Raw genomic sequence first — 17405 nt, forward strand, 5'->3', positions numbered from 1 at the left:
TAGGCACTCAGAGTTGCACAAGAATGTGGTGGTTAAAACTAGAATCTTCTAGGACCTTCCAAAGTAGGGCTTTAGTGTAAATTTCAGTAATTTTAGTGGGATAACTTGAGTAACAAGTCAGAAAATAGAGGGTTAAGTGGAAATAAGTGAGGGACTAATATGTAAAACTAAAAATCTGAAGCTGCACCTCATTGTGCCTATAAAATGGCATTTCTTTGCCTTCATTTAGGGGGGGCCTCACAAAAATTTCCTCCGATTCCTCACAAGTTTCAGATCTGAAATTTGAAATCCAACTCCCTTAGATCTTAGTCTTCTCAAATTTCCAGAAAAACAACAGAAAATCAAATAAAAATTACTGTTTCATTAATTTCTCCTTAGCTCACTTTCAGATTCCAGTCCTTAATCCAATTTTCTAGCTCATTAAGGATCAGAAGTAACTTGAACTCATCTGATTTTGCTCGACATTGATATTTACAAGTTATTCGAGTCAGATGTGCATGAGATTTGCTTAGTTCGAGTTGATTGCTGGTTGTTTACTGGTTGTATTAGTGCTGGGTTCATTTCTGGCTATTTGGTGCTATTTTGGGTTGATCTGTGGATTCTGCTTGGTTTTCCAACTTATCCTGAACTGCTGAATACTTTCTGGGCTATTATACTCATTTATTGATTGCTGCTGGGTTTTAAACTCGTTCCTGAACTACTGCTGGGAATTGTCACTGCTGCTGACTTCTTCCTTTTCTGTTTGATTCATTCTTCAGGTACACATCTCAGGATCACCCTGATGTAACTGTTGAGATAGAAAAGAAATGAGCATGTTCACGTTTTCTGCGTCACACTACGTGTTCATTTGAACTGTGTATATTAACAGTTAGAAATATGTTAGTTAGTGTGTATGTGTCTGATATAATTCAGGTTTGGTATGCACCTAATTGGACTGATTTGGACAGTTAAATTTGTGGTTACTTAGCTGTAGTCTTAGCACAGCTAGTACTTGTTTTGGTTTAGCATTTTTCTGTTTAAAATTAAAAATCAGAAGTAGTTTAAACCTGCAATTAAGTTGAAATCAATGTGATGGCCACATCGAGTTCAATTTTAAGCTGAACGTGCGTCTTGAACAACTTCTTAATGCAGTAGTCGATATAAGCAGATTAGTTGTTAATGTCGAGGCATGCGTTTCCTTGAGTTCATTGTTTCAATGTAAGCATTGACAATTCTAAGTTAGTAGTTAATATTAGTAGTTCACTTGAATTAAGTATGCAATATCAATTTGATTGATTTGAATAGCTAAGAAGTTACTGGTAGGTAAATAAATAAGGTAATTAGGCTGTGATATTAAATCCAACGCTGATATGAAATCTGGGCTGTTTTGAGCTTGCAAATTGTTAGGCCCATTTGTTAATTTTTGGGGCTGAAATCAAATCGTGTGAGACCCCACGAATCTGTTGGTTATGTATTCTTCCTGGGCTAAGCTTGAGGCATAAAGGAAACTGATGAAGTTCGTATAAAATTCATGGACCCAAGAGGATAGTAGCTTTTGAACAATAATAATTAATTAGGGCTTCTTTTTTTATTATTAGAGACAAATAAAAAAATAGAAAATTATAGACTGCTTTAGGTTTGCCTTTAAATAATAAACGAGGTGAGCCCCGCCAAATAAAATGCAAAAATCGCAGGGCCCTCAATAAATGTTATATAAAATACTTAGAATTCGGGCGGACCGTTTAGCGAATTTCACGGTCTTCCTCAAAGATAATAAACGCGTAGTTGCTTTAGGCGTGTATTTTAATAATATTACTTTCCAAAATGTGGGTGCACATTTATGTGACCCAAATCCAAATCTCAACGAAGTTGAAATGTGTTGACAATTACGGGTGCACTGGTGCGACGTGGTTCGAAACGCATTTTCACGACGTTGCAATTCTTATTAAAAATAACAATAAAAACGGTTTACTACTAAAAGGGCATATAGGTTAGAATGTGTTTTAAAATCAGATAAAAGCAAATACAACAGTTGAGCGACCGTGCTAAAACCACGGAGTCCGGGAATGCCTAATACCTTCTCCCGGGTTAACAGAATTCCTTACTCGGAGTTCTGGTTCGCGGACTGTTAACAGAGTCATAATTTCCTCGGATCGGGATTCAAACGGTGACTTGGGACACCATTAATCTCCCAAGTGGCGACTCTGAATATTAATAATAAATTCCGTTCCGACTGTCCTTTAATTGGAAAAACTCCTTTGCGCCGTCACAGGTAGTAGTAAAAAAGGAGGTGTGACAACATAGGGTCCCCAAGTATTATTGTGTATAAGTTGGAAAGGGTGAGTAGACTGAATGGAGCTATCAGGGAAAGGTAATCTGGCTTGTATTCTAGAGGACTTACTGGGCAGGTGAAGGATTATATAGGGGAAAATTTTCAAGTAATAGCAGAATTAAGTCTCAATTTAGAAAAAAGAATGTGTCCAATTATATAATGCCACGCAATTTAATCTTTATTCAATTTAGAAGAAACTTCAATGGTATTTACAATTGTACTATCTGCATTAACATCAACAGAAACTGCATGAACAAAAGAAGAAGTGGAAAAACAAGAACTAAAGAAAATAGAACTAGTAGAAGGTGGAAAATTGTCTTGTTGAAACAACTTGTAGAGTCCATTGTCCAATCTAACAAGAACCGCTGGCTTCTTCAGTGAAGGGCCTTGTAGAGTACAAGCATTCTTGGTAAATTGAAAAACATCATCACAATGAGACAACAACTTGTAGACTGAGATAAGATTGTGTTGAAAACTAGGAATATAAAGAACATTGTGGAGAATTAGGTCAGGAAATAGGGCTAAAGAACCAACATTATATCCATTTGGTAAGGAAACAAGATAAGGGACAGGTAACGTTTGAATGTCAAAGAGCAGACTTTTAACAGAGGTCATATGGTCTGTAGCTCCAGAATCAATTATCTAGACAATGCCATTTACTTTAGACAACATACAAGCCCCATAGGAAACCCCTTTATAAGGTAAGAGCTTACCAGTATAATTGGCAGAACCTATGAGTTCCTGAGATATAGCACAGTTGAAAGCAGAGTTTTGTGAGTGTTGAAGCAGCAGCATCAGCTGAGAATATTGTTCTTGTGAGTCCTGGGATATGACTGATCACCAGACATAGCACAAACGTCAATACCATGAGCATGTGAATTATTAGGTTTAGTAGTCTCAACATGAGCAACAGTTCTGTGAGGAGGAGGAGGTCCTTTGTTGAACTTGAAGTTGGGAGTAAAACTATGTAGTTTATAACACTTTTCTATAGTGTGCCCAGATTTCTTGCAATACTTGCAAGTGACAATAGGTCTAGGAGTTTCAAAGAAAACCTTAGAAGGAAAATGTGGTTTGGATGTGTCAGCATTGAATGAAGCAGGAGTAGTTGAAAAATGAGATGTAGAAGAGACTTGTCTCTGCTTTTCATCAGACAAAAGGATGTTATATGTGTTTCCAATAGAAGGGAGAGGCTTCATCATTAATATTTCGCTCCTAATTTGCATATAAGTACAAACCCTCACTCAATAAGATGCTATCTCATCCCACAATTGCTTAATTTTGTTAAAATAAGATGCTATGTCTAAGAAACCCTGGAAAATGTGAGCTAATTCCTTTTTAAGTTCAAATACCCTAGCACCAACTGCCTTTCCATATCTCTCTTCCAATTCTGACCCTATATCTTTAGCATATTCAGAATACTTTATACTACGAGATATTTTCTTAGACAAAGAATTTGTCAACCAGGAGACAACCAAATCATTACGACATTGTCTGACAAGAGGATAACCATCTAGAGGTATCACAAAATTTCCATTGATAAAATTAAGTTTGTTCCTAATCGACAAGGCAACTAGGACATTCTTTCTCAACTACCATAACCACTTCCATCAAAAGGAGTAGAAACAAGAGAAGTTCCTAACATATCTGATGGATAAACATACAGAGGATAGCAAGGGTGAGTACAGTCATCCTTGTGAAATATAGTGCGAGAAACATGAGGCTCACGATAGATATTAGAAAGTACATGAGTAGGTATAGGAGTAGAAGGTACATAAGTCTCGTTTGACATTTTTAAAGCAAGTGAATGAAAATCAACAGAAAACAATAGGCATGCAAGCAGATTTGTGAGAATGAACAAGATTACTCCCCTCTTTTGCAAGCGAAAAGAGAACAACCTTCAAAATTGACCACATATTTACCAACCGAAGCTCCAAGGAAACCCAGCTGGACGGAAAACCCCTAATTTGAGAATAATCCACGAAATCCTCCAAAATTAGTGTTTTGCTTCTCAGAACCAAACCACAAATAGCCTCAGTAGATATAAATCAGAAGAAACACTCTGAATTTGGAAGAAACCCTAAAAAATCGCAGATGCAAAAATCACTATCGCGATTGGAAAATGTCGACTAAAATCATCAAGGGTAGGATCGATCGAAAGCAGGGAGAGAGATTCACCAGAATCTACGCTCTGATACCATGTAAACATGTAGAAATCATGTGAAATCGGAAGAATGAAATTTAGGGTTCATGTTTGGCTTGAGAGGAAACTTCGAGATACTTTCTATATCAGAAGAGAAAATATAAAATGTTCTATACAATTGAAGATTGGGCCCAAATATATTTATATGATCCGGAACTTAATACTCTATAATACTCTAAACTGGGCTACCCGGATAAAGTATAACATATGGCCCAATATAATGGGTCTAACATTAGCCTATTCCCACCGGGCCTATTCTAACATACAAAGAGAAATAAACTTTAGCTTTCGATATACATAGCACTAAATTCTTACGTAGCAAAGGTGAATTTAAGAATTTCAAGTCTAAGTTTGTAGTAAACTGCACTTCTCTGACAGAATGTGTGTATAATTTACTGCAAGTCTGCAAACATATAATGCCTTAATAGCTAGGACCCCGTTGGACATTATTAGTCGGCTTGCACGTTCTATAATAATTAAAGTATGACAAAGACACTTTTATATTTGATTTGCAGATCCAGCTACGTGTTAATGCCTAATAATGCATTTTGTACTGTACTTCTTTTCTGAAAAAGATTACTACTATATGTTACCATAATTCTCAACTAAAACCAAATTAATAGGACAAAACGATAGTGGCTCAATTATGGAGATTAAGGAAGACTGATCAGCACCTTGCCATGCATCTTCCAACCAAAATGGAAGACAGAAATGAATATGTCAAACAAATATAGCTGGGATATTACATCAATAAAAGGTCAAACCACACATTCCAACTTTATTTAACCCTCATATATTTGATTGTCCTTACGTATATAATTGGCATATGACTCGTGATATTCTACGCTATTACATTGGTTTTTGATATAATAAATCGGGTAGTATTGAGGTCTCAATTGAACAACAATAAAAAAAAGATTATTAAAATTCAAATTTAGAAACCTTATGATTATATTATACGCTCTCAATAATGTTCCCTTCAATGAAAAGCAAGCATCAACACCCACGCCTTTGACGCCATTCCTTTTAGTTTATTTTATTTTCTTCAAGAAACTTTTCCTTTTATTTAAATTTTCCACTCCATGTTCTTTTCATTTCTTTTGGCTCTTTCGTAGGCATAATATTTAATCATAATTTAGCCTCGCTTATCGCTCAATGCAAAAGAAAAAGAGACAAACAAATTGATGAAAAGATGTCGTAATAAATTACTAATCCATTCTAAGTGTATAATTTCCACCAACAGCAGTAGTTACTAATAATAATAGTATATTATACAATCATGTCTAAACCTACCTAACAAATGAATCTCCCCCTCTAACTCCTAATCCCAATCTTAATTCTAACTAAAACAAGTAAACAGTAAAAAATGATTCTGAAAAGGAAAATTAAATAACCCCTCCAAATATATTCTGTGTTTAAACTTGTGGCTGGAGCTACCTCTCTTTTCTCCAATAAGAAAGTGTGTAGGTGTTGTCCCTCTGTATTTGCCACGTAAGTCTTTTCGAGGTGACTCAGCGCCACGTCACGTAGGCCACGCAAGTGGGTCCCCACGTGATAACACCCCCAAATACCGACAAAACAAGATGGGCCTCCGCCTAATATTGGGTTGTCAGCAGAAAGTCAGAGCAAAAAGTTAGAAGAGGTGACGCAATTGCCAGATGCCAGTCAAGAAGGCGATGGAACCGGCCATGGCCGGTGACCTAAGCACGTGCATGCACGTGGTTGAAGATGCACTGCTGACATCCCATGCACCATCGTACACCATAGAGCCGTTTATCGTAGATGGTACATTGTTGTTGCTTTGGTTATTATCTTCAGGTTCTTCATTTTGATTTTGCCCACCGGTCGATGATGACTTTTGGCTGCAATATAATTTAGAAAAACGTAATTAGCAGTAATTCAGATTCATGTAAATTGAAGTCCGTCATATAAATTTCTAACTTTTATAGATAATCATATAAGATCATTTAGAATGAAGCTCTAGGTCATGTCAGGCCTGCATATAATCTTCTCCATATCTTACTCATAGAATTATACCGAATTTATTATTTATAGAACTACACCAAATTTGTTGGTATATATTGTAGTTTAGAATGAAGCTCGTTACATCAACACTCACTCAACAACAATAATTATTACGCAATTACTAAGTCAAAATTCTAAAGGACCGTCAGAATTTTTTGTCATTTAGTAATGTGAATATTTAGTTACTGAAAATAGAACAGGATTCACAGAAAACTACTTCGTCCGTTCACTTTTACTTCTTAATTATATTAAAAATATATTTTTTATTTTTATTTATTTACTATACTAAAAGAGAAAGACAATATTTTTTTCTTACTTTACTTTTATCTTTAACTACACTATCATTTCTCACGACTTTTAAAAATACTATTATTATTATACGCAACAAATATAATTTTGTTAAGAGAGTACAACTAAAAGTGAACGGATTGGATAACGCTAATTGGCTACATTTGTATTTTGCGTGGGCTAGTAGTCTACTTGAATAAGAGGACAAAATTAAGAGCCTTGGGTTCAGAGAAGAGCTCTAAACCGTTGAGATTGATATTTTCCCATTCCCGAAGCTGACTTAGTTATATTCAAAGTACTAAAATACCCCTATCGACCACCACATACCCCTGCCAATGTCATACAGATATGTCAAGATTTTCCGTCTTTTCATCGATAGTAACGTCCTAACGTTCTATTTGACATGCCTCATTCCCAATCCCAATTTGTTCCCTCACTCCAAAAAGTAAAACTACCAACCATGAATTTTATTAAAATAAATTTGAAATTTATTTTCAAAATTCATGTTCGGCCATAAATTTTGTCCATATTTCGGTAAAATCCTAAATCTCAAACCCCAAATCTCAAAATCACCCCAACTGCTAATTTTGGACCAAAATTCCAAAACTTATTATATACATGTTTCCAAAATAAAATTGAAAAATATATTTTAAAAACGTATATCCACCCACATTTTCATATTCAAACCAAACCTCACCCAAATCAGATTTTTCAAAACAAATTTGGGATCTATGGCCGAACGCTAGCTAAATTACATCCCAAAATTATTACTCCTAGTTTAACATTAAAGAAATAGCATATCTTTTTCTTTTTACCAATTTACGTAATCTACCTAATTTGTTCACATTATCAATTCCAAACTTAGATAAAGAAAAAAAATTACAAAACACTAACCTACCGCGCAAAACTTGTCAATTTTTAAAGGTTCTTTAAAATATATAATAATAATGAGCTAAAATGAAATAACATACTTTCATAGACCTCAATTTGCCTGAAGTTGTTATTGCATAGTACTAGATAATTACTGACATTTAAAAAAAAAACCATTTTTTCATTTTAAGTTTAGAAAATAATTATACAAAAGGAGGAATAAGTAAATTTACCTGGTGTTAGGAGATGGACAGAAGGTGATGAGATAATTAGCGCCGGTACAAGTGAAAGTACTCGTCTTATCATCGTAAGCAAAACTGTATGCACTCGGACAAGCTTTCTTAAACAACATCGAATACGACGACGGTTTACAGATGCTGGGACTATTATACGCGCCGGCGCAACAGTATTCATCTTGCCGGAAAGCTTCACACGCGCTCTTACACGCGACGTTCTCGCCTCCCACGCTCGTCACTTTCAGCTCAGACGGACACGCGCCGTTCAAATCCACCACGCATCCTGTGCTTGTACAGTTGTTACCCGAACCACCTTGTGGTACCACAAGCATTGGTAAGTTGTACCCATCGACGAGACTCACGTCGAAGAAATCCATCCCGCCGGAGCCGTCGAGGGTGAATTCCGCTAGTGTAGCCGGAGGAGCAGCGTTACCGCCGTTGCATTCTAGCTTACCGGAGCCACAATCGCCGGTGGCGCAGGTGAATTTTCCGGTGGAATCTTCTGTACAGTGTGTACGAGCCCAAAATCGACCACCCCAGGAAGAGGGTACATTAATAGTCTTCGATTCACCTTTTTGTAGAACAAAACCAGTGGTTGAAAGTGGAGCAATTCCAGCGTTGGATAATAATCCAGGCCATATTGTTTGCTGGCATTTGTTTACCATTGTAAATGTTGCAGATGACTGTACACCTAACCAAAAAAAAAATAAGAGAAAAAAAAAATCAAATCTTTAAGCATTATTTAATAAAAATTGAAAGCTCTTTTACATAAAAATCAAAACTTTTAAGCATAAAATTCAATGTTATTTTCCTCTTTTGGTGTAACTCTTTGTTTCTGAATTTTAGCTTCTTTTATGAAGTGATGTGTAAGAGTTAAAAACAGAGCGAACAGAGAGAGAGAGAGTTTCACTTGTATTTCCTACTACCCAAAAACCAAAAATGAAAGCTTTTAATCAGAGATTTTATGCATAAAAATCAATCATATTTAATCTTTTAGTGTCTTATCTTTGTTTCGGAGTTTATTACCTGTGATAAAGAGATGTGTAACCGTTAAAAACAGAGCAAAGAAACAGAGTAGTTTCAGTTGCGCCATTGGAGGTTTAATTCGAAGAAGGTGGGAATATTAAGGGAGCTGGAAAATCAAAATCCCAAGCCGCCTTCTTCTTCTTCTTCTTCCTCTCAAAAAATGAGAAATGTGAGGAGGTGGGGGGTTTCTGGTAAGAAGAAGATGCAGAAACATTTATAGGAAAACGAGGAGGAAGTGTAACGTTAAAGAAGAGGTGGGGCCAGGGGCGGATTTAGGCCGAACCTTCGCCAAAAATTTACACTATATATATATAAGATAAAATTTATTTTTGCCTCTATATATTAAATTTTAAATCCCCTTAACACAATTTGCTTAGTGATCAAGGGGGTTTAAAATCTTCTTAAGGTCATAGATTTAATTCCCACTAATTATAATTTTTTTTTTAAACCCCTTCGTGAAGATATTGGCTCCGCCACTGGTGAGGCCCAGTGAAGAAGCTCTAGTAAAAGCCGGCGGGTATTTTTACTTTATTTTTAGATCAGCAATTCAATGCAGTTGCACTAGTGAGAAATAACATGAGTAGCAGTAAAGTTTTTATGAAGGCAGTAGGTAAGTATCTAACCTAAGATATAGTCCAAATTGCAATCTTACTTTTTGGTATTAAATGCTTTTAATTCTTTTTTACCTTTTTATTTTTGCTGTTTTGACATCTTACTCCCTCCGGTCCATCATAAACGATCAATTTATTTTTTTATTTTGATCCAAAATAAATATTTATTTATACAATCAAAAAAAAATTCAATTTATTTTCTCAAAATTATCCTTATGTACGTATCCCTAAAAAGTCATTTACTCCTCATTTGAGAAGAGAAGTAAGTGCTACTATAACTATGCTGCAACATTTAATGAAGGGTAGTTTAGTCACACTAACTATTTTCGTCTGGAATTTAGTACTTCCTTAATGGTGTGCCAAGGGGCAGATCCAGTGTGTTAGATACGGATTCCCGTGAACCCAATAACTTTTGTCCATATCCTGTATTTGTATTGAAAATTTCATTAAATATATAAGAATATTTAGCTTGGAACCCAATTCGTTAATCCAGTTATTATTTTATATTAACTTAAGATTTGTCTAAAAACCCATAAACTTAAAATTCTGGATCCGCCTCTGAGTGTGCCCAAAGCAAATTGGTCAATTATTGTGGCTCGGAGAAAGTATATACAGAAATAGAAAATACACGTTCTCTTCTTTAACTGTTTTAGTTGTTTTATGTCTTCATGTTCAACATCTTTTTTTTCTTGAGCTTCGGAACAACGATCAAGTTAATATAGTTCAGTGCACGATATTTTTGTACACGGAACTACGTACCCTTTTGCATTTCGTACAAATCCCTAAGTTTATCCAAGGTTGAGAGAATGGGTGATATTTATTTTTATATATGATCTCGAGGAATTAATCACAGTATTTAACTAATTTTGTGGTTGAGTTATGTCAAAGGTCAATTTTCTAACAATTTATATCTCACTTCACTTAAAATAAATATATTAAAAATAGATATAGTTTACACGCTCATCCAATAATTAGTAAAAATGATTCTATCTTTATCTTAAAGTATTGGACTATCTAATTTCAAAAGACGAATACGATTAATAGTACTATGATGACAATCTTGAGAGAGCAAGCTATAGAAAGAAATGGAAACAAAAACCTTAACTTACATCCATAATTTAGGCTTTCCTTTTTTCTTTTTGGGTTTTACGCTAATTTTTGAAGTTACTACGTACAGACAAAGTTATCTCAGATCTTCATTTTCGCAGTACTCTTACTCTATCATAAAGAAAGACAGCGGGTTTCTTCAAAAAATTGCAATTTTCTCTTTAAAGGCGTGGGCGTAAGGCGAGTCGTTTTACATATGCCTCAGTGAGGCGTAAGCCCCGCGTCACGACGCGTAAGCCCCATAGTTATTTAATTTTTAATATTTTATAAAATATATAAAAGAATAAAATTTTCTACATGAAAGAACAAAAATGATGACTGACCTGTAATTTGAACTTTGAACTTGCTGCTATGAAGAAGAATGGAATTATCTTTGTATTTGTAAAAAAAAAAATTGAATATGCGTTGCTTTTGGGAGATACTAGCAGACTAGCAGAAAAGATAAAGAATTGGGAAAGACCATGAATTAGGGCTTCAATCAATAAAAAAGGTCTAGACTTTTAAATTTAATCATTTCAGTTCCATTTTAATACATTTGAGTAATTACCAAACTGACTTTTAAGAATTTGGGTATTATATGAAGGTCTTATTTAACAAATTTTATTTTAATTTCAAAAAGTTCTATGGGGCTTACGTTTCACTAAAAAAAAACCGCGCCTCAAACTCCCGGGCATGCGTCCCGAACGCCGGGCATGCACCCCAATTATTGGGCGTACTCCTTTTGAGACTTTCGTCCTATACCATCGTCTCGGGACATTTTTGGTGCGCCTCGCTCCAGAACTTGCCCCGAAAACGCCTTTTAAAACGCTGCTCAAAACCTGAAAATATCTGTTAATAAAAAAAAAGAAGAAAGAAAAAAGAGAGCAAGAAACCAAAAATAAAATATTGGACTCATCTAATTGTAGCGTCACGAGCAGTATTTTTTGCGGTTGTAGGGGTTGTCACGTACACACAAGTCATGATAACATTGATAAGATAAATTAGAGGCATATATATATATATATATATATATATGCATGCCTTGTGCCTTTTTTCACAACGAAAATAACATTCACGTAGATCTTTAGTGCAAATTAAACTTTTCTTGGTCACAAACAAAAGGAAAAGAAATCCGATTCTTCCAAAAGGAAAACACAAAAAGATAAAAAAGACGACTGGGAAAAGGAAAGAAAAATCTTGAGAGGCAGCTAAATGGAGGCTGGAACTAAAAAATATCTTGGGAGTTGGGATAAAAAAGTGAATACAAATATCAAGACATTAGTCACTATAGCGTAATGGATTTGGCCTTTTGTCACTTCATTTTCAACTATAACAATTGCATGCAGGATATTTAATAGGGTCCATCTTGTTTTAATGCTTCTGTTAATATTCAAAACATGTTTTTTTTTTTTGGGATTTTTACCTTCCTATACCATATATGAAACCTTATTATCCTCAATATTTAAGGTTTTAATTAATTACATTTCAGCATACCAAATTATCATTTTTATACCATAATTCAAATTAGGGATATAATTAAGGGTTCATTTATATTAGGCATAATTATAGGACTGTATCTTCCCACTTTCTCTTTCCTTTCATTTCAACTGTTCACAACACACATAAAACTCACGATGCTCCTATGCTTCCTCTCGTTGATCATCCCCAACTGCCCACCGCCTCTCAATTGTTATTAAGAATCAAAGAATATCATATTTTCAGATTCACAAGAAAATATTAAATTCTTTGATCGAACCGCTTGAATTCCCACTGAAAATAATAATGGCAGAGAGTTAGAAATTTCAAACACAGATAGAAATCAAGCAACAAATGGCGGCGGCGAGATTCTCACTTTTTGATATCTGAATTTCTTTCGAGCTATGACATTTTGTATGGAGATCACTTCATGAATTGCCTATTCTTGAAACCCTATTTTTTTGGGGGATTTTTACATTCCTATGCCACATAGGAAACCTTTTGTAGTATAAATTGTAGTTTAATTGTAGTATAAATATAGTAATTTTGTAGATACTCTTAAAAACAATACAGCTTTATACAATACTTAAACTGATTTGTAGTTTATTTGTAATTTTTTTGAAGAAATTTTGTAGGTCAAGAGAAAATTTTGTAGTCAACATTTTTTTTCAACATAGATCGTAGTTTAATTGTAGTATAAATGTAGTAATTTTGTAGATACCCTTAAAAACAATGCAGCTTTATACAATACTTAAACTGATTTGTAGTTTATTTGTAATTTTTTTGAAGAAATTTTGTAGGTCAAGAGAAAATTTTGTAGTCAACATTTTTTTTCAACATAGATCGTAGTTTAATTGTAGTATAAATGTAGTAATTTTGTAGATACCCTTAAAAACAATGCAGCTTTATACAATACTAAAACTGATTTGTAGTTTATTTGTAGTTTTTTTTGTAGATGAATATAAGATTTTGTAGTCAACATTTTTTTTCAACATAGATCGTAGTTTAATTGTAGTATAAATGTAGTACTTTTGTAGATACCCTTAAAAACAATACAGCTTTATACAATACTAAAACTCATTTGTAGTTATTTGTAGATAAATGTAGGAATTTTGTAGATATTAACATAAAATTAGACTTCCTCTTCTCCATTCTTTCTTCTTCTCAAAAAATACAGAGATGAGACCCATTTTTTATGATCAGATTTTTCCCATTCAATTGTAGCATGATTAGGATTTTGGACACGATTGAGTGTTGTTGCTGAGGTATTGTTCTATATTTTATTGTTTTTTTGATTTGTGTATTGAGAAAAAAAGATGAAGAACAGATTTGATTTCAGTTTGTTGAAGCTTTTAGTTTTTTTTTTTTTTAATTACGAAAAAAATTCCAATGGCTTTGCCTACTAATCAAATCTGATCTGGAGAAACTTACGCAGATGAGAAATCTCCTTTCCCTTTTTAAAAATTAAATTTAATGTAAAATCAATTAACACCAAGATTCTCTCCTTAATTTTAGCGCGTTTTTTAGGGAATATTCTGCCCTTTTAATGCCTAATAGTCGAATGGTATATAAATTGTAGTAAAAGTGTGGACTGGGCGGGTAATTAACAAACTATGCACATTTAGGGTAATAAGGTTTCATATATGGTATAGTTAGGAAAAAATCCCTTTTTTTTTTAAAGAGTTACGCTTTTAATCACTTGGCACAGCAACCCAACTAAAAATGGCCCAGGTTTGAAGGCTTTACCCGGTTTGGCCCAGATTGTATATATCTTGAAAGAAACTTTTCAGTCTTTAGCCCATTATTAAAGACATACTTCTAGGATTTTTTTCTTTTTTTCTTTCCCAGCGTACTCAATCTCTCTTCACTCGCCTCTCTCTTCCTTCTCCCTAAAATTACAGATTTTTTTTGTACACACTCGTGATAATCCTCGCATGTTATGTCAATTAGATTTCGATTTTTGAGTTAATTGACAAAAAGAGGTTAAGGAACCAGAATAAAATTTGGCATATCAGTCCAAAACTATCAGATCTGGCCTAAAACTATCAGATCTTGCCTAAAAGAGCATCTTCGGCGACCTCGCCTCATATTTTCTTATTTCTCTTAGTTTTTGTTTCATCCTTTGCTACTGGTGAAGCCCAGATTTGAATGCCAAAACCTCGCCGGAAAAATTTAACACCAGCAACCACCGAAAACTGTAATGTGGTGATGGACAGAAGGTGTTTTCTGGTGTAAACTTGTATAGGTAGTGTTTATACAAACTTATACAATATTGTATAAATATGTATAAGTATGTATATATGCGTACAATGTTGTATAAATTAAATATATTTTTAATGTTTAAGTGTGTATATACATTGTACGTGTATAGTAGGCATCCATGGATGTTTGACACTTTCTTCTTTTCTTCTTCTTTGTCTTTTTTTCTGATATACATTATTAGAAATTGTATATACAAGTTTATACAAAGTTATACATCATTATACATGTAATGCACATGTGTAGTTAAATCTAAAATTAAAATTTATATGTTCAATCTATAAATCGACTTTTCTTGTTGATTTATTTGCAAAATCATGAACGTGCAATAATTTTTTTCGATTTTATTTTTTATTTATGCTATTTGGAACTTGGAAAAGAAGAAAACTTAAGGTTTTCAAGTTGCATTATACATGAATTTGAATCTTTTTTGTAGCTGGAATAGGAATATATACAAACTTGGGGAAGAAGAATAAAAAAATCACCGAATTTTCGTGCTTGAAGATCTGCAGAATAAAAAAAGAAAGAAAAAAATGCTTATTTTTCAAACGTTGGCCTATTGTTATTGGGCTACAGATTTGCAAAGTTGTAACTGGGTTATTCTGCTGCAATGTATGTAGGTGGACTGTATTTTTGTGTAATTCTTCCTTTTTTGGGGGGGAATTTTATATTTTTATTTTTATTACATTAGGGAGGGGAAGGGGAAGGAGAGGGAGAAGGAATGCTAATAACTTTTGATTAGATTCTATGTAAGCATTAAAAAATTAATTAAATATATATATATATATAAATATATAATTATGAACCCAATAACTAAGACGAACTATGGTTCGGTGACCAGTTCGGAACCCATAAATTTCAAATTCTGCCATGTACGTGACAAGTTCAGAACCCATAAATTTCAAATTATGTGTTCGGCTTTGCGTCCCCTCAATTGTGGAAGGCAATCACCAAGTATGTATGTCTTAAAATGTTAATATGATGTAATTAGAGTGTCCATTTAAGCAATTTCATGGAAATCATCAAGACTCTTTCTTATCTACTTATGCTAAGTTTGTTGGATTTGGGCTTTAATTAGGCGACTGAATCTTGAAAAAGTCTGTTTTAAGTGCTGTGTTTACACTTTTAGGAAGCTCCATTAGTTATCTTTATTTTCTTCCAAAATATTTGGGTGGCTCATCAACTTGTAACGCCAGTTGTTTCGTTTTTATTTTATTTTATTAAAAGCCAAGGAGGCAGTTTAATTAGACAAATCTAATTTTGCTTTCATAAGTATTACTTAATATTATCCTATGTAACACATTATTTGTTCATCTGCTCTATCCTTATAACAGGACTCCATTAGCTTTTTAGCTACAACTACTTTGACCAATCCAATAAAACTATAGTGCACGCTTGTTCAATTCTCCTACTGAACATTGGAATTAAAAGAAAATTAATTAATTTAAAGGAGTAAACGAGTTTAATTTGATCATAATGAGATTGGAGTAATGACTTATTTCACCCTACATCGATCACTATTTAAAGCTCAAATTCTACCCAAAAAAAAAAAAAAAAATCATTTTTCTTTGTTTCTTTCCACTATTCACCCATGAAAATACTTACTTGCACGTAATATGTCTACCACAACTAAACAGTTTAACTTTAAGAGTTACAAACTAATATAAAAATTCATATTACATTATTAATGGTTAAAAACATATATGTTCTTGAATTTATTGAGCAACAAAGGTCCACCGACATGGGCGAATCCATCATATGGTAATGAGTTCATGCGATACCCGTACTTTTAAAGTGGAGCATAAATTTATATAGAAAATTTCATTAAAATTGGAATAAATAATAGATGTGCATCCGTAACTTTAAACATATTATGAAATTAATGCTAAAAATCTTAAAAACTGAACTCATAAAGTCTAAATTCTAGATCCGACTTTGTCCACCTATCCCCCAATTAACACTATCGAGCAAAACTTTCTTGTGTTTGACTAAACCAGCAACAACGAATATAATTTGATATAAACTGTTTTTCTTTTCCCCAAATATTCACACCTACAAAACATAAAAACAGTCGACTAGAATTATACAAGATAATGATCCCAGAAATTGCGGGAGATTGTTCAAACATGTTTGATTTTATTGATGAATTTTCAAAACGTGGTCAACTACAACTAAATATGTCTTCAAGTCATTTTTGGTAACAGTAGGAATAACTGTGGCGGCTAAGAAGGACGAGGTTTTTGACTCTTACAGTGCTATGAAATATAATTAACGAGGTTATGTTTCCCACGTGCTAAAGAATTTGCTTATCTCCCGAGGTGGCGGCAAAATGGTTAAAAGAAAACAATTATCCACCTATATTATTCATTAAAAAATAAGTTCGATAATGAATTTTTTAAAAACGGGTTAAATATGGATAAGAACTATATTATTTATTTTTTAAATGGATAACTAATGGGTTTAATGTTTATATTTGTAAAGCCTCAAATTATAAGTTTCTCAAGTTTGGGGATTAAAAATTCTCCCAAAAGTGATCATATTGAAGATATCATGGATAATATGGATATCCATATTATCCGCCGGTTAACTCGTTTTTTATCTGTATTGAATATGGGTCGAGTTGGATAATTTATCCGTTTTGCATTACACGTTTTCGATCCAACCCATATCCGAACCGACCCACCTGTTTGCCACCTTATCTCCACCTATTTTTGAATTTTTAAGGTTCCTATGGAACCTGCTTTGTTAAGGCAGAAAAGCAATAATAAAAGCAATGGTTATATATATATATATATATAATCAATTAAAATATGTTAAATGTAAATTTTCCAAACTCACTGCTGTCGATACTACTACGTTGAGTTTTTATATGTCATAATATACAATATATTTGACTATTACTTTCTAAAAAGCAATCAGTAGCTGTACTTATCTTAAAATTCCTATCTTCTTATCTTGGAAATAAAAGGTACTTTTAAGAGAGCAGCTTAATTAGCAGTAAGCCAGTAAAGCTATTC

The 17405-nt window shown here is 33.6% G+C and overlaps 1 protein-coding gene across 1 annotated transcript; it reads right to left on the minus strand.

The window, feature by feature from the left end:
- Nucleotides 1-5706: 5706 nt before the first annotated feature.
- LOC109221039 (thaumatin-like protein 1b) lies at nucleotides 5707-9160 on the minus strand. The gene is made up of 3 exons (XM_019385499.1): nucleotides 8957-9160; nucleotides 7928-8621; nucleotides 5707-6373 (listed from the first exon to the last, which is right to left on the minus strand). Exons 1-3 carry the CDS (start codon nucleotides 9021-9023, stop codon nucleotides 6145-6147), a joined length of 990 nt encoding a protein of 329 aa, XP_019241044.1. The 5' UTR covers nucleotides 9024-9160; the 3' UTR covers nucleotides 5707-6144.
- Between the last annotated feature and the right edge of the window lie 8245 nt (nucleotides 9161-17405).

Source organism: Nicotiana attenuata, unplaced genomic scaffold (assembly GCF_001879085.1).
Source record: "Nicotiana attenuata strain UT unplaced genomic scaffold, NIATTr2, whole genome shotgun sequence".
NCBI classification, from domain to species: Eukaryota; Viridiplantae; Streptophyta; class Magnoliopsida; order Solanales; family Solanaceae; genus Nicotiana; species Nicotiana attenuata.

What these genes read in the sequence shown, in the direction of transcription:
- LOC109221039 (XM_019385499.1), bottom strand. Translation starts at nt 9,023, where the DNA reads ATGGCGCAACTGAAACTACTCTGTTTCTTTGCTCTGTTTTTAACGGTT. An exon ending in TACACATCTCTTTATCACAG is followed by an intron (nt 8,622 to 8,956) that starts GTAATAAACTCC and finishes TTTTTTGGTTAG; the next exon opens with GTGTACAGTCATCTGCAACA. An exon ending in TGTCCATCTCCTAACACCAG is followed by an intron (nt 6,374 to 7,927) that starts GTAAATTTACTT and finishes ATTATATTGCAG; the next exon opens with CCAAAAGTCATCATCGACCG.